A 20,307-nucleotide genomic window follows, 5' to 3' on the forward strand; every position below is an offset into this window, starting at 1 on the left:
ATTCTGACCACAAGCATTGTGGTTAATGAAGACACAATTCCTTGCAAAAGGTTTCAGTTTGGTGTTCTCACATCTTAACACCTGCTTTGTTGCCAGAAAAAAGTGGAGAACTCTATTCTCATATTTTGGTCTTATCTTTTGAGTTTGAGCCTTCTCATGAAAAATTTAAGTTCTTCTTAACCCCAACCAGAAACTACACCAACCGCATACACTCACAAAAATCCTGAACACGGTCGGCGAGGGGTCGGGTACGGGTCGTGTAGGTGTCGGGTAGGGGTCGTTACGGTCGGGTCAGGGACACGAGTCGTGTAGAGGTGGGGTAGGGGTCGTGTAGGTGTCAGTACGGGTCGGTATGGGTCGGTACAGGTTGGGAAGGGGTCATGTACGGGTCGAGTAGGTGTCTTGTAGGAGTCCGGTAGGGGTCGCATAGGGGTCGGATACAGGTCAACGATTCCACGGCAGCTCGTAGCACGGTTGGGTGCGGACTTCGTTGGTAGTTTGAACCTAAGAAGTCGACTGATGAGCACCGCCTCAATGGAAATCGGTTTGAGCATTTGTTGAAATAAACGAACTAACCCAGTGTGTCCTAACTTTTGCTTTTTAAGTGTTTAGATTATGTTGCAGCCAGTGGCGGCTCCTGCAAAATCTCTCAGGGGGGGCAAATGTCTGGATGATTGATAAGGATAAGGTCCACCCATGCAATGGATAAATTAACAGCTTAAGCATGTAAAGGCAACTTCACTTCTTTAATATTAATGAAAAATAAAGTTACTGTTACAATACATCTTGTTTGTTTCTATACTCACTATTAATACAATCCACTCAAGTTTATTTTATTAAAGATTCCACTAGGTGGCGACAAATTATATTGTTGGATGAAACGTGCTTACGTATGATGACGTAAGCACGTTAGGGCGAGCCCTCCCGGAAGCCATAGAGAATGCATTGGAGCGCCCCCGTTCGAAAAAAAACATCTTTGAATGTAAGTCTATGGGGCCACTCGGGGCGATTCTCAGCCGGAGTGAAATCGCCCAAAAAGAGGCGGTACTCCACAGAACGTGACATGACGCTGATTTGACTATATCCAGAGGCACAGTGACGGCTAGCGTGACTCTGTGGTTGAATGACATTGGTGGTGCGTCGCCCAATCGCCCTAATGAAGAAACCGCCCCTGGTTGCAGCTATGTAAGCTGCTTTGTTGAGCTGCCATTCGTGGCCAGGTAGCTTCTAAAACGCAACTTAATAGCTCAGTGGCCTTCACCTGGTAAGATAGAAATATTTTCTTGGTTCTTTCGGTAAAGTCACGTAGAAGGGAAATAATAAAATAATAAAAATACAACATAATAAAATCATAAAAATAAAACATAATAAAATAATAAAAATAAAACATAATAAAATCATTCTCACGACGTTTCGGCCACAACGCAAGCAGCCGTCCTCAGGTGAAACAGGTCTGTCGGAAAGACAGCGTGTGAATTATGTTTTCTTTTTATTATTTTATTATTTCCCTTCTACGTGACTTTACCGAAAGAACCAAGAAGATGAATCCCTGCAGTCACGAAAGCTTTAAATCGAAATGTAAGATAGAAATAGTTTATTTTTTATTTTGTTTATTGTTAAGTGACTTGATTACAGTTACTACACTTTGCACTGCGATCGTGTTTGTTGTGTGTTTTGTGTTTGTTGCTGTAACGTTGTGACCCGCTGCTACTGGACATCTGTGACACAAAAGTTTCATAGCTCATCGTATTCCTCCTGCAGTCTAAATACTTACTATGATTGATTATTAACCCCGCACGCTTCTCCCTGATGAACACTGCTCCCTGATGAACACTGCTCCCTGATGAACACTGCTCCCTGATGAACACTGCTCCCTGATGAACACTGCTCCCTGATGAACACTGCTCCCTGATGAACACTGCTCCCTGATGAACACTGCTCCCTGATGAACACTGCTCCCTGATGAACACTGCTCCCTGATGAACACTGCTCCCTGATGAACACTGCTCCCTGATGAACACTGCTCCCTGATGAACACTGCCCCTGCACCTTTATATGCAAAACATCACGGCCACATTTCGCAATCCTGCAAGCTCATTGCCAAGCACCGGCGCTGGGGTTTACCCAGCAGCAGCAGCAGGCGGAGTGTTGACTTAGCACTGAGAATGAATGGAATCGCTCATTGGGTGACTCATCCCAGTCGCTGCGTTACTTCAACGGCTGCCAGCGTTCGTCCCGCCCTGGAAAATCCGGTTTTGAAAAGCGACCGAACGTGCCAGCCTCGCCAGGAATGCGACGAGAAACGGGTTTGGGTGCCTCTCACTCAAATCCTCGACACAACAACAACAGCAGCAGCAGCAACACCAAAGACAAAGATCCCCCGTGTAGCCTTGACACGCCGTTGGGGGCAAGTGCTGCGCCGTGGCACACAATGCAGCTTGGGCGGCCAACGCCACTGATTTGAGGCTGGGTCGACCTAGGGGAGGCCCGGGAACCGGTTCAGATAATCGTCACCACTGCTGCTGGTGGTGATGGTGGTGGTCGTGGCCGGGAATCGAACTGGGGTCACCGGGTTCGGAGCGCAGCGCGTGAACCGCGTGCACATTCCGACTCGCCCACTCGCGACATCGCAGACGCTCCAGGCGACGTCTGGCTACTGCTGCTGCTGCTGCCCACAACTCCTCGGCTGCTGGGCAGGCGAGGAGTTGCGCAACAGCGGATGTTGTTATTGCGCAACCACATTTCATCGCGACTCTCTTGACTTGTTCATAATAGAGGTTGTTGGGTCAGATCGCGTCAGTATAAATGTGTCGAAACCCTCCACCGCTCCGACACGGCCAATCAGTTTGGGAGTTGTCACGTAAACAAAACGCAAGCGTAGAGAAGGGAGGGAATGACTGTGGTCGAGAAGACCAGAAGATTCGTGCGGAGTGACAGACCAGGTAGCTACCACACACCGTTACACAGACGATGAAAAGATAATGCCGCTCAACTGATTCGGAGTGAGACCTCTGCTGTTGAACCGGAGCTGGTCATGAGCACACTGCCAAGGTATGGGAAACTCTCCACTCTCTCCAGAACTGCCCCATCACCGATTGAGAGTTGTGTTGGCAGAGTGCCCGATGGTACAAAATACCCAGGCAGGTGCTTCGTTTTGGTGAGGCTGATGGTAAGGCCACACCTCTTCACTCCAGGTTCAGCAGCAGGGCCTCCAACGCCTCCTCTGAGTGAGCCACAATTACCAGGTCGTCGGCATACAAAACGTGGTTGAACAATAGGGAGCCATCCCTTGACCGCACCCGGGCATCGATCAGCCTCCCATTGTATCTATACCAGATGGAAATTCCTCCGGACAGCTACTGAAGGCTTCACGAACTACGTGGTTGATATAGATGTCAAATAATGTTGGAGCCAGAGGACATCCCTGTCGCACTCCAAGGTGAACAGGGAATGGCTCCGACTCCCGGCCACGTAGTTTTACCCGGGCCAGCCCACCATCATGAAGGTCCTTAATGATCGTGAGCAGTGGGTCAGGGACTCCGAAAGCACGAAGAACAACCCAGAGCCCAGACCTACTGATGGTATCATAGGCCTTGACCAGGTCAATAAAGCTGAGATGTAGGTCTTGTTGGAATTCCCTACACCTCTGCTGTAGCAAACAGACAGAAGATATGGCATCTGTGCAGGACCGCCCTTTCCTGAAACCATATTGGGGCTCCACAATCCTCTCCTCAGAATGCCTGGCAAGGCGATGCTGATTAATCCTTGCCAGGACCTTTCCCGGCACACTGAGGAGTGAGATGCTCCTGTAGTTGTTACAGTCTGTGCGGTCTCCCTTCTTAAAGATGACGACCACCAGGGCATCATTCCAGTCCTGCGGAACCCCTCCAGTGGTCCAGACTGTTGTTATGATGTCATATAGGGCAGTCTGTGCACAAACGCCACCCTCCCTCAACATTTCGCTTGGGAGATCATCTCTGCCCGGTGCCTTTCCTGGTCTCAGACTTTGGATCGCCTTCAGTACTTCCTCAACAGATGGCACTTCAGGCAGCCACTCACAGGGGGTGACTTCCTCTTCCAATAGTTGAGGCACCGCAGTCTCAGCAGGGTTATCCCCACTTTGTCCCACGATGTTTTCCATGTGGAGGGATTTCCCCTCCCCCAGGACTTTACAGAAATGCTCAGCAAATCTGCAAACCTGTTCCTGGGGGTCGGAGATTGAATCACCGTTTTTCCCCTAATGATGGTAATAGGTGTGGCGCTGCAGGTTACTTTGGCGGTAAGCCTCCTCATTCTCTGACGTGGGATGCTGTAGCCAATGAGAGTGGGCCTGTCGCTTTTTCTCAGCCAGCTTGAACACCTCCTCTGTCAGCCAGGGTCTCTGGGGAGGTCTGGACCGCGTACCCAAAGCAGCCATTGCAGCTGCCTGAGTCACAGTCCTTAACCTCACCCTTTACCCACGACATCTGGAGGAGTGGGGGACGATGCCAACCCCAGCCGCAAGCGATGATGAAATTCTCGTTTGCAACTTTCATCAGCTAGCTGAGACCAATCCACCGGAGTAGAAGAATGGCAGGCGCATCTTACAGATGACTAATGGATGGTCAGAGGTTAGATCAGCTCCACCGTAGGTCCTGGTGTCAAGGACATGGGCCCGCATCCGCTGTTCCGTCACTACGTAGTCCAGCAGATGTTCTTGCTTGGACCCCCGGCATGCATCCATGATGTTGTATGGATGCGCCGATGCCGGAACAGCGTGTTGGTAATTACAAGCCCATGGGGTGCACAAAAATCTCGCAGCCTCCTACCGTTGTTATTGAGCTTGATCTGGCCCATGCCTTCCAATCACTCCAGACCAGGTGCCAGCATCATGAATAACTCGGGAATTAAAGTCACCCAACAAGATGACTCTATCCCGAGGAGCCACTTTAGCTAGCACCTGTGACAGGAGGTCATAGAAGGCATCTGACTCATCAGCCTTGCCTGCATCCCTCCACGGATGTTCGTCTTCGGTGGGGGCATAAGTAACCACGGCCACCACTCCTCGCCTCCGCTTGATGGGAAGGTGAGCCCAAAGTAGCCTGGGGCTTAAAGTTTCCCACACCTCACCACCACGCTCCCACGCCCCCTTCATTCTTTTGTTCAGAAGAAAAGCCACTCCCTGTTGTTTGGCAGTCTCCTGCCCCGATTATAGGACTGTCCACCCCTCATGGTGGCAGGAGCCAGAACCAGTCCACCGGACCTCCTGAATGCCACAGAGATCCAGGCGGTACCGGTCCAGCTCCCGACAGAGGAGTGGCAGCATCTCCTCCACAGTGAGCGTTCGAACATTCCACGTGGCCATCCGTAGTGGCTTTTTGTTGTTTCTGGAGGAGCCCCGAGGGTAAAGATTAAAACTCCTGGCTCCGCCAAATGGGGTTTGGCCAGGAGACGTCATAGACACCTGTCCTCCCGGGGCCTCCGGCACAAGCTTGTTAATTACAATTTTCGGTCGTAGTTTAGTGGTAATTAATTGACACACACACACAGACATTCACACACACACACAGACATTTACATCAAGCCCGGTCGTCGTCATCATCGTCGTCGTCACACCGGCTAGAAAGGGGCCACACAGATACGTGAGTGCGTGTTCCTGTGTCCGTCATTGAGCTTCATCACAACAGCAACCAATGCCTGACTGACTACTGCTGCTGCTGACAATACAAAGCTGGTGGTGTGGAATCGCCTTGACAATGCGAGGCTCATCACCGGGGCCCCAGGGGCATGAGCACGCGCAGTTCCCAGCCTTCGTCGTTCACTCGCTCTCCCCACTCGCCCTCTGCTCTATCTTCGTGTCATGAAGGAAGATGATGAGGAGGGGTCATCGCCTGAAACGTTGCCTGTTATATACGTGGCCTTTTACGACCAAAGACAAAGATTTTCCCCCATCGTGTAGCCTTGGCAGACTTTTGGAGCAAGTGCTGTTCGCGAGTTGCAGCATCTTTGAAGGTCGTCAAGGATGCACGAGGGGGTGAGTGGCCAGCACCACGCCCTCCTGCCCGCCTCTGTCTCCCCAGTGGCGATGTTTACTGCGCACGGCACAAGCTTACTACTCAATTGAGGCTGAGTCGACCTCGGGTAAGCCGAGGACCCGGTTCAGATAATCGTCACTGGTGTTGGCCGTGAGCGGGACACGTGTACACACACACAGAACACGTGTACATACACAGAGAACACGTGTACACACACACACACAGAACACGTGTACATACACAGAGAACACGTGTACACACACACACAGAACACGTGTACACACACACACACAGAACACATGTACACACACAGAACACGTGTACACACACACACAGAGAACACGTGTACACACACATGGAACACGTGTACACACACACACAGAACACGTGTACACACACACACAGAACACATGTACACACACAGAACACGTGTACACACACACACAGAGAACACGTGTACACACACATGGAACACGTGTACACACACATGGAACACGTGTACACACACATGGAACACGTGTACACACACACACAACACGTGTACACACACACACAACACGTGTACACACACAGAACACGTGTACACACACAACACGTGTACACACACACAGAACACGCCTACAACTGAGGGGAGACTGAGTTGGTTTCAGATCATCGCCATCACTGGGGTGGGTTGGTGGCCGTGAACGGAAATCAAAACTCGGGTTCGTAGCGCAGCGCTAGAATCACTGCCCCCCCACCTCTACCCCCCCCACCTCTACCCCCCCTCTACCCCCCCTCTACCCCCCCTATACCCCCCCTCTACCCCCCACCTCTACCCCCCCACCTCTACCCCCCCTCTATCCCCCCCTCTACCCCCACCTCTACCCCCCCTCTACCCCCCCACCCCTCTACCCCCCCACCTCTACCCCCCCACCTCTACCCCCCCCACCTCTACCCCCCGCCACCTCTACCCCCCTCTACCCCCCCACCCCTCTACCCCCCACCTCTACCCCCCACCTCTACCCCCCCTCTACCCCCCCCTCTACCCCCCCACCTCTACCCCCCCCTCCCCACCCCCCACTCCACACCCTCCCACCCCCCACCCCTCACTCTCCCCCCACCCCCCACTCCACACCCTCCCACCCCTCACTCCCCACCCCCCACCCTCAAACCCCCCCCACTCCCCAATTACCACGCCCCACCCCCCACTCCCCACCCTCCCACCCCCCACTCCCCCAACCCCCACCCACCACTCCCCAATTACCACCCCCCACCCCCCACTCCCCACTCCCCACCCTTCCACTCCCCACCCTCAAACCCCCCACTCCCCAATTACCACCCTCCACCCCCCACTCCCCACCCCCCCCAGTCCCCTCCCCTCACCCCCCACCCCCCGCAGGAGTTGGTGTGCACGCGGCAGCGCTCGTTGTGGGCGTGTAGGAGCCGCACCCCCTGGGAGCTTAAATAGCGGGGAGCGCGGGGCCCGCTGTGCTCACAGCCAGGCTCGCTCCACAGCCAGCCTCGCCACACTGCTGCTGCTCTCTCCACAGTCAGGCTCGCTCCACTGCTGCTGCTGCCTCTGGCTACTTACCGGCGCCGCTGCTGAAGAATTGTGGTGAGTTTAATGACGAGTCTGCGTCAGCGCTGTGATGAGCGCAGCAACAGCGGTAAGGCGAGACTGGGACGGGGGCTGCAGGTTCGAGTTGTTATGTTTCGGAGGTGACCTGCGAACCAAAACGACTCGAACCTGCAGTCTGTGTGGGTCTCGTTACCCACGGTGCGCCTGGGTTTGTCTGCGGGGTTCCTGCTCCCGTTTCTCTCCTGCACATTGATAATCGTGGCATCAGGTTGTTTGCTGCTATCAACAATCTCCAGGTGACTAATAAAGTCGCTCTAGTCGAGTTTGCGATGCAGGCTTCAGGTTGTTGTCTGCCGCTATAAACAATCCCAACCACGCGAATAATAAAATATTCGAGTTGAGTTCAAACGTTTACATTTCGACGTTTCGTTTAAATCGGAGACTGAAATTAGATTGGGAACACGTGGATTGGAGAGCACGCGCAGGCTGGAGACCTCCTCGTCACCACATTGATCTCCATCCAGCAGTGGATGGACCCTGGAGATGGTGATTACCCCGAGAGGGAGAGAGGGGGGGGGGGCACGTGAATTAATAATTTATCGCGGGTGAACGCCTCACGCGTTCGCACTGTGGCGAATATCCGAACAGGTTCTCTCCTAGGTCGAAATCTAAACGCAAACGGCAAGAATACCTCGTGTGGCCGTGTAATGGTCGCGAGTGAATATCTCTCTCTCTTGGTGTCTGTCTGTGCCCATGTCTCTGCGTGGTGTCTGCTCGAGTGTCTCTCGGTGTCTGTCTCTCTCTCGGTGTCTCTGTCTGTGCCCATGTCTCTGTGGTGTCTCTGTCTGTGCCGTGTCTCTGCAGTGAGAGGAGACCGCTCGCTCGTCATGGCTCGCCCTGGCCACGCTGTGGCGCTGCTGCTGCTGCTGCTGGCGGCAGTCGCTGTCCTGCACAGCTCCGTCGCCGGTAACAGAGGGGGGGGGGGGGGATGAACACGGCGTGGTGGTGGTGGAGATGAATACGGCGTGGTGGTGGTGGTGGAGATGAACACGGCGTGGTGGTGGTGGTGGAGATGAACACGGCGTGGTGGTGGTGGTGGAGATGAATACGGCGTGGTGGTGGTGGTGGTGGAGATGAATACGGCGTGGTGGTGGTGGTGGTGGAGATGAACACGACGTGGTGGTGGTGGTGGAGATGAACACGACGTGGTGGTGGTGGTGGAGATGAACACGGCGTGGTGGTGGAGATGAACACGACGTGGTGGTGGTGGTGGAGATGAACACGACGTGGTGGTGGTGGTGGAGATGAACACGGCGTGGTGGTGGTGGTGGTGGAGATGAACACGGCGTGGTGGTGGTGGTGGAGATGAATACGGCGTGGTGGTGGTGGTGGTGGTGGATGATGAACACGACATGGTGGTGGTGGTGGATGATGAACACGACATGGTGGTGGTGGTGGATGATGAACACGACATGGTGGTGGTGGTGGATGATGAACACGGCGTGGTGGTGGTGGTGGATGATGAACACGGCGTGGTGGTGGTGGTGGATGATGAACACGGCGTGGTGGTGGTGGTGGTGGATGATGAACACGGCGTGGTGGTGGTGGTGGATGATGAACACGGCGTGGTGGTGGTAGTGGAGATGAACACGGCGTGGTGGTGGTGGTGGTGGATGATGAACACGGCGTGGTGGTGGTGGTGGAGATGAACACGGCGTGGTGGTGGTGGTGGTGGTGGAGGATGAACACGGCGTGGTGGTGGTGGTGGAGATGAACACGGCGTGGTGGTGGTGGTGGAGGATGAACACGGCGTGGTGGTGGTGGTGGAGGATGAACACGGCGTGGTGGTGGTAGTGGAGATGAACACGGCGTGGTGGTGGTGGTGGTGGAGGATGAACACGGCGTGGTGGTGGATGATGAACACGGCGTGGTGGTGGTGGTGGTGGATGATGAACACGGCGTGGTGGTGGTAGTGGAGATGAACACGGCGTGGTGGTGGTGGTGGATGATGAACACGGCGTGGTGGTGTTCTCACCCAGCCGGTGTCACCGGTTTTCTGTACTTTTCCCGCACCTGGATGAGTTTATTTTACATCTTTGTTCACCCTCGCTCGGCTGCACCGGAAAATCCCCGCGCTCTGTTCCTGCAGGATTGGTGGTGGCCGCTTAACACAGCCCCTTGGCAAGACAAAGATCCCCCATATAGCCTTAACAGACTGGAGGGGCAAGTGCTGTTAGCGAGCACCTATGAAGGCCAGAACGGTACACGAGGGGGTGGGTAGCCAGCACCACGCCCGACCGCCTTTGTCTCCCCAGTGGCGATGTTTACCACACCGCACCAGGTACTCATTTCAGGCTGAGTCGACCTAGGGGAGGCCCAGGACCGGTTCAGATAATCGTCACTGGTGTTGGCCGTGAGCAGGAATCGAACCCGGGACACCAGGTTCATAGCGCAGCGTAGCGCTAACCGCTACACCACAGACACGCACACGGATACAGACACACACCCACACTATGCACGCTACTGTGTGTTCCACTTCTTTCGCACCGTACGTAGCCAACCCTACGGTGCGGGGGTGGGAGGGGGGGTGACCACAACAAACTAAACGCACAAAGCGGCTCTAAAGAAACGAGTTTGTCGACCACGGCGATGATTGGAAAGTGCACGGCTCCCAATGTCTTCCTATTATCAGAAGCAAGAGCGTTCCAGACGGCCACAGAAGCCGTTGCCCACCGCCTTTGTTGTTCGACGGCGAGCCGCTGCAGGTGGTGCTCTGAGACCCCCCCCCACCTCCTCCCCCACCCCTCCCCCACCCCCCTCCCCCTAGCGTCACCGGCGGCCGACTCGGCCGTGGTCCTGGCCGTGGTCAAGGTGCTGCTCAACTCGACGCGACCCTCGGACGAGAGCTTCCTGCTCGACCCCACGGTGCTGTGTGCACTGCGCCTGGCACCGGTGCACAACCTGCGCATGGAGCGATCCTTCCTCAAGCGGCTGCTGGTGCACCTCGCCCACCTGCACCTCGACCGCAGGTTCCAAAGATAAAGATCCCCCGTATAGCCTTAACGCACTGTTGGGGCAGGTGCCGTTGGTGAGTCGGCGCTTAATGAATGCCGGCACTGGTACGTGAGGGGGTGGGTGGCCGGCAATCGCGCCCGGCCGCCTTTGTCTCCCCAGTGGCGATGATTGTATACGCCACTCCACCCAGGTACTCGTTTGAGGCCGAGTCGACCTAGGGGAGGGCCAGGATGGGTTCAGATAATCGTCACCCGGTGTTGGTGGCCGTGAGCGAGAAACGGAACCTCGGGACGTAGCCGGGCTCGCCGGGGCAGCGTAGCGCCGACCGCCACCACTCCCAGGTTCCATTCGGTGTTTGAACTTCTTAACACAACCCCCGTTTGATTGCCAGAATGGGTAAAACCTCCTCTTATTTTTCTCTTGATCGTCTTCTCTTGTTGTGCTTCCCCCCCCCCCCCACACCTCTCAACTAACACGATTAGGCTACGTATGGTGCGAAAGAAGCTGCACATGCAGACGCCGTTCTAACGTGGGGGATGGGATTTTGTCGCACAGCTGCCCGGGGCAGGTGACAGACCCAGACGAGGGTTCCCAACGCGACGTGGCCGTCTCGTCGGGGCAGCTGGCGCTGGCGGTGCTGGCGCTGAGGGCCTCGTGCCTGCCCGTGGAGGCCATGCGCCTGGGCTGGGTCCGCGTCGACCTCCTCGGCATCCTGGACCAGCGGCTCGACGAGGAGCGGCGCAGCGTTGGTGCGACGTGGGGACACGCGGCGGGAGGGGGGGGGGGGTGATGTAGTGGCGACGTAGTTGGGGCGACGTTGTCGGAGGTGACTTCGCCGGGTTGTAGCGGTGGTTCTAGTGGTGGTGGTGGCCGTGGTGTCCGTGGCAGTGGTGGACCCCCCCCCCCCCCCCCCTGCGCTCTCCACCCTTAGCGCTGACGGGGCGGCCGCTCACCACCTACTACCAGTACGCGCTCGCCACGCAGGCGCTGTGCATCCTCAACGCCAGCGTGGACCCCGACGCCGTGGAGAAGCTCGCGAGCTGGGCTCTGCTCCAGGGCTCTGGCGACGGGCCCCACTCCATCGGTGAGCGACTGACTCTGTGAGCGACTCTGAGCGAGTGGCGAGTGACTCGGCGAGTGATTTTGAGCTGGGCCAATGCTGCAGGACCTATAGGAGGGATCTGTGGACGAGCATCGCTCCGAGAGCGAGCGAGCTTAGGCTCTTGAGGAGACACGAGGCTGCCGTGAGCGCGCGGCAAGTAATGTGCCAGGTGAGCGGCAGAGCATCGGTCGGTGTGCACTGCGCTACGAACCCGGCCACACCGAGCTGGATGATCCCCGTTTGCGGAACGACCATCGGTGGCGCATCCGAACTGGTCCTGGGCGTCCCCTAGGTTCGTTTGGTCTTTAAATCCGTCGCCTGCTGTGGTGTCTAATAAACATCACCACTGCGGAGTCGAAGGGAGCATGGTGTTGTGCTGCACTTGATAGGTGCTACTACTTGCTCACGGCACTGGGCCCACGAGCCTCTGTAGGCGGTACGGGGGGTGATCTTTGCCTCTTGTGAGTCGTATGGAGGGGCTGGACAAACGAGGAGTCGGCGGCTGAGAGAGCATCGCCCCCCCCCCCCCCCCAGACGAGGCATCCCAGGCGCTGGTGGCGCTGTCGTGCCTCAAGGGGACTCCGCTCCTGGGGCCCCCCGCGCTCGCCGCTGCCGTGGCCGCGGCCGCCCAGAGCCTCGCCACGCTGCTGCTGGGGCAGCGCTCGGGCAACGGAGCCATCGGCAACATCTACAGCACAGCCCTCGCCGTGCAGGTGGGGGGGGGGGGTGCAGGTGGGGGGGGGGGTGCAGGTGGGGGGGGGGTGCAGGTGGGGGGGGGGTGCAGGTGGGGGGGGGGTGCAGGTGGGGGGGGGGTGCAGGTGGGGGGGGGGTGCAGGTGGGGGGGGGGTGCAGGTGGGGGGGGGGGGTGCAGGTGGGGGGGGGGGGTGCAGGTGGGGGGGGGGGGGTGCAGGTGGGGGGGGGGGGGTGCAGGTGGGGGGGGGGGGTGCAGGTGGGGGGGGGGGGTGCAGGTGGGGGGGGGGGGTGCAGGTGGGGGGGGGGGGGTGCAGGTGGGGGGGGGGGGTGCAGGTGGGGGGGGGGGGTGCAGGTGGGGGGGCTGGCTGGTGGGGGGGGCTGGCTGGTGGGGGGGGGGGGCTGGCTGGTGGGGGGGGGGGGCTGGCTGGTGGGGGGGGGGGCTGGCTGGTGGGGGGGGGGGCTGGCTGGTGGGGGGGGGGGCTGGCTGGTGGGGGGGGGGGCTGGCTGGTGGGGGGGGGGGGCTGGCTGGTGGGGGGCTGTGATCTCAGTGGATTGTCATTTGGGTTCTGAGTCCAGTCACTGAGCGATGGACATTCCTCCGCTGGGGGAAGGAAACGGCGAGGTGGCTCTTGTGAACAATGAAGGGGGTGTGGGAGCATGGTGGTGAGTAGTGGGCTCTACTCCCCATCGATGGGAAGCAAGGAATGGTGGTAGTGGCTTATGCCCCCACCACAGGTGAATATCCGTGGAGGAATGCAGGCAAACCCGATTAGTTGGATGCCTTCTATGCCTCTGCTGTATTGACCTGGCCAAGGCCGATATTAGAACAACCCCGAGCCCTGGCGTATTTATTGCATGTGCTTTATGAGACTCTGACTCTGCTGACAACAATTAAGGACCTTCATGACTGGGGTATAACGATTTGGCCAGAAATCGAAGCCGTTGTTCACCTTGGGTGTGACAGGGATGTGTCCATTCTCCGACATTATTTCACGGTTTTTTTGGAACCACGTAGTTGGAGAAGCGTTCTGTGGCTGTACTGGAGCAATTTCCATTTGGTACAAATACAATAGAAGGCTGATCGATGCCCGAGGTAAGGTCTAGAAAATAGCTCCCTATTAGTTAACCATGTTATGTATACTGATGATCTGGTGATTTGCTGCTCACTCGGAGGAGTTGGAGGCACTCCTACTAAACCTGGAGTGTGCCTCCGCTGCACCAAAGCTCGCACCTCTGATTCGCAAAGTTGGCTACATACGGTGCGAAATAATTTCAACACTCCGCCTGCTCAACTCTCCATTGTTTATGGGGCAATTGTCCAGAGATAGTGGAGTTTTGCCATATTGTGCAGTGTGCTCTTGACCAGTTGAATGGCAATATCTTTTCATCTGCTGCATAACGCTGTGTGGAAACTACCTGGCCTGTAGCTTACAATAAAGTGTTACGACCTCCTCTATGCTTGACAAACGTGGGCCACCCCCCAATGGAAAATCTGCGCTGGTTAGAAACATATCGGCTGGCATGCCTCCGATCCATCCTGGGTTTAACCAGGCTGGGTTGTCTGAACCGCTCGCATATCCTTGAAAGATTTGGACGGTCCCATTGAGCTCCTCCGGCAGGCAAAGCTGCGTTGGCTGGGGCATGTAGCCCGCATGCCCATCCACTGCGTGACCCAAGCAGCTTCTGTTTGCCAGATGGAGGGGGCTAACTGGGCACGGCATAGGCTGACAGAAGAATGTGGAGCTGAGTGGACTTTCTGATAATTATCGATACCATCGGTGTCAGGATCTGCCTCTGGAGGAGGCTCGTGAAGGACGCGACTGGGCAGTTGGAGGCAGTCGCCCTCCAGCAACAACAGAGGGCAGAGGAACGATGCTCACAACAACGAGTGGAGCGCTGGGGTGGCTAAAGCATAGTAGGGGCACAGGTGGTGCATCTGCAAATTGTCTCGGTCAACCCATGGCACATGCAGGGTCTGTCCCGTGACCTCCTCCTGCACCTAACCTGGCACAGAAGTCAACCCATGGCACCTGCAGGGTCTGTCCCCGTGACCACCTCCTCCTGCACCTAACCTGGCACAGCAGCTAAACACCCCCCCCCCCCCCCTTACCCCCACCAGGCTCTGCAGGCTGCCCAAGGGAGCGGGGTGAACGTGAGCGGCTGGGACGGAGGCAACGCCTCCCGCACCTTCCTCTTCGCCGCCGCCGTGGCCGGCGAGTTCAACGCCTCCCCTGGGGCCCTGGCCCAGCTGCTGCCCGCGCTGCTGGGCACCACCTACCTGGCCGTGCCGCGCATCACCTGCGTGGGTGACGACGGTGAGCGGACCTGGGTGGGGCCTCCGTGACACAATGTGGGGGGAGGGCGGGGGTAGGGATGGTGAGGTGCGTGGCTGTGGTCAATGGTAGGCAATGCACAGGGACAATTGCCACTCGGGGTTGTAATTGGTGGTGGTAGTCAACCTGCTGCACCATGTGAATGGTGGTGGTGGTGGTCAACCTGCTGCACCATGTGAATGGTGGTGGTGGTGGTCAACCTGCTGCACCATGTGAATGGTGGTGGTGGTGGTCAACCTGCTGCACCATGTGAATGGTGGTGGTGGTGGTCAACCTGCTGCACCATGTGAATGGTGGTGGTGGTGGTGGTCAACCTGCTGCACCATGTGAATGGTGGTGGTGGTGGTGGTGGTGGTCAACCTGCTGCACCATGTGAATGGTGGTGGTGGTGGTGGTGGTCAACCTGCTGCACCATGTGAATGGTGGTGGTGGTGGTGGTGGTCAACCTGCTGCACCATGTGAATGGTGGTGGTGGTGGTGGTGGTCAACCTGCTGCACCATGTGAATGGTGATGGTGGTGGTGGTCAACCTGCTGCACCATGTGAATGGTGGTGATGGTGGTGGTCAACCTGCTGCACCATGTGAATGGTGGTGATGGTGGTGGTCAACCTGCTGCACCATGTGAATTGTGGTGGTGGTCACCCTGCTGCTCCATGTGAATGGTGGAGGTGGTGGTCACCCTGCTGCACCATGTGAATGGTGGAGGTGGTGGTCAACCTGCCGCACCATGTGAATGGTGGTGGAGGTGGTGGTCAACCTGCCGCACCATGTGAATGGTGGTGGAGGTGGTGGTCACCCTGCCGCACCATGTGAATGGTGGTGGAGGTGGTGGTCACCCTGCCGCACCATGTGAATGGTGGTGGAGGTGGTGGTCACCCTGCCGCACCATGTGAATGGTGGTGGTGGTCACCCTGCCGCACCATGTGAATGGTGGTGGTGGTCACCCTGCCGCACCATGTGAATGGTGGTGGGTGGTGGTCACCCTGCCGCACCATGTGAATGGTCGTGGAGGTGGTGGTCACCCTGCCGCACCATGTGAATGGTCGTGGAGGTGGTGGTCACCCTGCCGCACCATGTGAATGGTGGTGGAGGTGGTGGTCAACCTGCCGCACCATGTGAATGGTGGTCAACCTGCCGCACCATGTGAATGGTGGTGGAGGTGGTGGTCAACCTGCTGCACCATGTGAATGGTGGTGGTGGTCAACCTGCGGTGTCACGAGAGCGATGTAGTTCTCCTGCCGCTTGCTCTGCAGACAGCGTCCACGACCTGCGCAGCGAGCTGACGCTGCGCCCGCCCGCCGGCAACTCGTCGTGGCCCATCGGAGTGACCTACACGGCCACCGACGGCCTGGGCCACACCTTCAACAACAGCGTCCACGTGACCGTGCCCAGCGGCTCCAACCTCCTGCGCGTGCTGGAGGCCGCCCAGGCACAGAACGCCCTCCAATTCAGGTGGGGGGGGGGGGTGAGGGGAGGGAGGGTGGTGAGGGGAGGGAGGGAGGGGGGGGTGGTGAGAGGTGGGAGGGGGGTGAGGGGATGGCGGAGGAGTGGGGATGGAGGTGGTGGGGGGCGGTGGTGAGGTGTGGGGGGGGGGGGGGTGGTGGGGTGGTGGTGGGGGTGGTGGGGTGTGGGGGGGGTGGTGGGGTGTGAGGGGGGAGGGTGAGGTGTGGGGGGGGAGGGTGGTGTGTGTGGGGGGGGGGGGGTGAGGTGGGGGGGGGGTTAGGTGTGGGGGGGAGGTGGTGAGGTGTGGGAGGGGGGGGGGTGAGAGGAGGTGAGTGAGGTAAGGATGGATGTGGTGAAGGGAGTAATGGGGGTGGTGAGGTTGGTGTCTGGTGTGTGGTGTGTGATGTGTGTGGCGCAGCTTCAAGACCAAGCCGTCGAGCTTTGGGCCGTACCTGGTGGAGGTGAACGGACTCGTGGCAGGACTCGGCCCTGCACCAGTACTGGCAGCTGCTGGATGCTCCCAGCACCCCGCTGGACAAAGGTGAGGAGCCGTTGGCCACCTCGGGGCATGGGGGGGAGGGGGGGGTCACCGGTTCGGGGTGGCACCGCGATTGCTGCCGTGAGGCCTGTAGCAGAGGGGGCAGCCACCCCCCAGTGGCAGCTGATTCCAGCCGCGTGCGACTCCAACGGAGTGCCGAGCGGCTTGAGCCGTGATGCCGTGAGATGTCGTCTCCCTCGCCTGGTGTGCAGGAGGTCTCGTGAGTTCCATCTCTGGATTTTGAGATCCTGAGTCTCCCTCCCCGTGGTTCAGACTCGACTTTTATTCGGGTCGTCTGTTTTTCTTTCCCCCAATTTCGAATCGGCGTGCGTTGTTTAGATGATTTGTCTGTTGCTACACTTCCACAAGGATAAGCCACTTGGTTGAGCTACAAGTTTGATAGCCACGTCGCTTCTTAAAAGGAGGCAATATCTCCGTGGGCTCTCTACCAGGTAAAATAAACGCGTTAAATTGTTTAAACTAAGACTCCAGGACTGCCTGCGCTACCAACTGTGTGAACGGGGGAGGCTCTCCCATCCCAAACCACTACCTTCAAATGTGTTGCTGTTGTGTTGATGCTGAACTTTGTTTAGTGTGGGGGGTTGTTGCTGCTTTAGTCGTGTTTTGGTGAGAACCAACCCAGGGTCGATCGGAAAATGAGATTCTTTCTCCTGTCCTGGTGTCTCTCGAGTTGTCACCCGGCCACTGAACACCAATCTCACTCGCGCCCTCATTCACACTCCTACCCACCCAATCACTCGCCCACTCTGCCCTGCACACGCTCGCTCCACCACCCACTCATTCACTCATTCAACCAGTTGCTCGCCATCTCGCTCACCCACACACAACCCAACTCGCTCACTCGCGCGAAATGAGACTGCTCCATCCTGCAAGTCAGGGTCGGGATCGAACTCACGACCTGCTGCCTACCAGGCGAGGTAGTTAACATCTCATAGCCACCGCGGCCCCCCTTCTATTTCTCTTGGCTCGAGCCGGATCATGCAACTAACCCCCCCCCCCCCTGTCTGTGTGGCGGTGCTGTGTGCAGGGCTGAGGGACTACATCGTGTCTGATGGGCAACACGTGATCGCCAATCTCACCACGTGGTAGATGCAGCGTGGGGGGGTGGGGCCACGCCGCCACGTCATCGTCGTCGCCTCTCATCTCGACCATCCCAATGGCCCCCACCTGTGGTCTCTAGCCCGAGGGGGGGGGGGGGACCCCCTCCCCTGGTGGCAGCTGCCCCTGTGCTGCTGCTGCGAGGCGAACGTGGCAGTGGGAGCGTCATAATCGCATTCGTGACGTCATCCTCGCTGTTATTAACAGTGGGCCATGATCGGTCCACTGCTGTATCAATTCCTCCCCTCCCACCAAAGCCAGCCTCACGATCTTGTCGAGATGTGACGACCCCACAGATTCCCATTCACATCCACAGATTATATTCGTACATGACAATGCATGTGATGTAATAAAACATTTAAAAATTTTGTCTACGCTGCAGCGTCATTCATGCGAGTGGCATCTCTGCAAAAATGTTGGGGGTGGGGGCCTGTGTAGAGTGGTGTTGGTGGTGGTGGTGATGGTGGGGGTCTGTGTGGAGTGTTGGGCTGTCTTGAGTCGAGGTGCGGCTCTCCGCCGCGTGCTCCGCGTGGGGTCTCCACCTCGGCACGCGTGGACTCGCACGCGGAGAGGCATGGAACTCTCACACAGACCCATAGTCACACGGCGATCTGTAGAAACCATTGACTCGCGCAGAAATACATAGAATCACGCGGGGGATCCATAGACTCCCACGTAGACCCTCAGAGCCATGAACTCTGAGATCCATAGACTTACGTGGACTCGCACAGAGACCCATAGACCCTCGGAGAGCCACGGACTTGGATAGAGCCACAGATTCACATTGTGAGAGCCAAACTCGCACTAACGACCCGCATAGACCCAGAGCAGAGGTCGCAACCGGGTACCTGATACCCGGCTACCTGTACCTGGCCGGGTACGGGTACCCGTTTGCGACCCTGGTGCGGCCGGGTACGGGTAGACCGTGAGTCACTGGTGAGTAACTGTCACTCATTTCCCAACGTCTTGTCTCTTCTCACAATTCAAGTTCCTAGAATCAACCCACCCGCGCCTGCAACATGGCTTCATCCCATAGGTCGCAATTAGGTACCCGATACCCGTACCCGGCCGGGTACGGGTAGGGTACGGCCGAGTACGGCTACCCGTTTGCGACCCTGGTGCAGCCGGGTACGGGTAAGGAATCAAAACCCGTTCGCGACCTCTGCATCACAGCCGCATAGACCCAGAGTCTCGCACAGAGGCGCGCTGTGCGCGTCTCGCGGCGTGTCTCTGCGGGGCTGTGGCCACGTCTCCCACCACCGGGGGGCGCTGTCGTCTCGCCGTCTCCCACCAGCGGGGGGCGCTGTCGTCTCGCCGTCTCCCACCACCGGGGGGCGCTGTCGTCTCGCCGTCTCCCACCACCGGGGGGCGCTGTCGTCTCGCCGTCTCCCACCACCGGGGGGCGCTGTCGTCTCGCCGTCTCCCACCACCGGGGGGCGCTGTCGTCTCGCCGTCTCCCACCACCGGGGGGCGCTGTCGTCTCGCCGTCTCCCACCACCGGGGGGCGCTGTCGTCTCGCCGGCGACAAAGCGGCGGCCTCACCGGGCACCGTGAACTCTCATCGAGATCCAGAGCTTCGCAGTCCCGTAGCCAGCAGCACGCCCGGCCGCCTTTGTCTCCCCAGTGGCGATGTTTACACATCACACCAGCTACTCGTTTGAGGCTGAGTGGGGGTTGAGGGCGAGTGAGGAGTGGGGAGTGACAGGTGAGGGTAAGTGGTAAGTGGCGATCTAAGCAGGGCGAGTGGGGAGTGACGAGGTGGGATGAGGGCGGCTTGAGCCCTTGGACAGTGAGGCAACAAGATAATTGGTTCTTTACCCTTCTATCTGGCAACAAAACTGACACCTTTTTACAAGGAGTCATGTTTGCATAGACCGCAATACCTGCAGTCATAATACAAACAAAAGAACATAACTCTGATAATGTGCACTGTCCTTGAAGTTGATTGGTCCACACCCGAGACAGCTTTCCTTAGAGCCTAGTCTCATATGGGTTGGACCAGATGACGCCAAAAGGCGCACCTTTTGGCGTCATCTGGTCCAACCCATATGAGACTAGGCTCTAAGGAAAGCTGTCTCGGGTGTGGACCAATCAACTTCAAGGACAGTGCACATTATCAGAGTTATGTTCTTTTGTTTGTATTATGACTGCAGGTATTGCGGTCTATGCAAACATGACTCCTTGTAAAAAGGTGTCAGTTTTGTTGCCAGATAGAAGGGTAAAGAACCAATTATCATATTTTTACTGGCAAATGAGGTTCCCATAGTGAGGCAACAAGTTTTTACGACACGCTTTCTATTAACTCACGTTGTCGTTGTTGTACCCTCAAATCTTGTAACTCAATTTTAACCCACTTCCCAATGTGGTATCGACTGCAAACTTGGTATACTTATGTCATGCTGATGACAATACTATATTCTATCATTAAAATTGAAACCATCTTATTACATGTTATGTTTCGGCGTGGGTCTGATTGTCCACGGTAAACT

The 20,307-nt window shown here is 57.3% G+C and overlaps 1 protein-coding gene across 1 annotated transcript; it reads left to right on the top strand.

The window, feature by feature from the left end:
* The first annotated feature begins 7,483 nt into the window (after positions 1-7,483).
* On the top strand, positions 7,484-18,186 carry LOC133339632 (cobalamin binding intrinsic factor-like). The gene is given in 11 exon segments (XM_061547780.1): positions 7,484-7,611; positions 8,440-8,541; positions 10,403-10,604; positions 11,146-11,339; positions 11,522-11,674; positions 12,227-12,405; positions 14,505-14,700; positions 15,972-16,170; positions 16,580-16,640; positions 16,642-16,702; positions 17,748-18,186. Coding segments are annotated over 10 exon segments (1,386 nt in total). The 5' UTR covers positions 7,484-7,611; positions 8,440-8,462; the 3' UTR covers positions 17,810-18,186.
* The last annotated feature ends 2,121 nt before the right edge of the window (positions 18,187-20,307 follow it).

The sequence above is a fragment of the Lethenteron reissneri genome, unplaced genomic scaffold, assembly GCF_015708825.2.
Source record: "Lethenteron reissneri isolate LAM-NWPU_2019-01 unplaced genomic scaffold, ASM1570882v1 scaffold_1937, whole genome shotgun sequence".
NCBI classification, from domain to species: Eukaryota; Metazoa; Chordata; class Hyperoartia; order Petromyzontiformes; family Petromyzontidae; genus Lethenteron; species Lethenteron reissneri.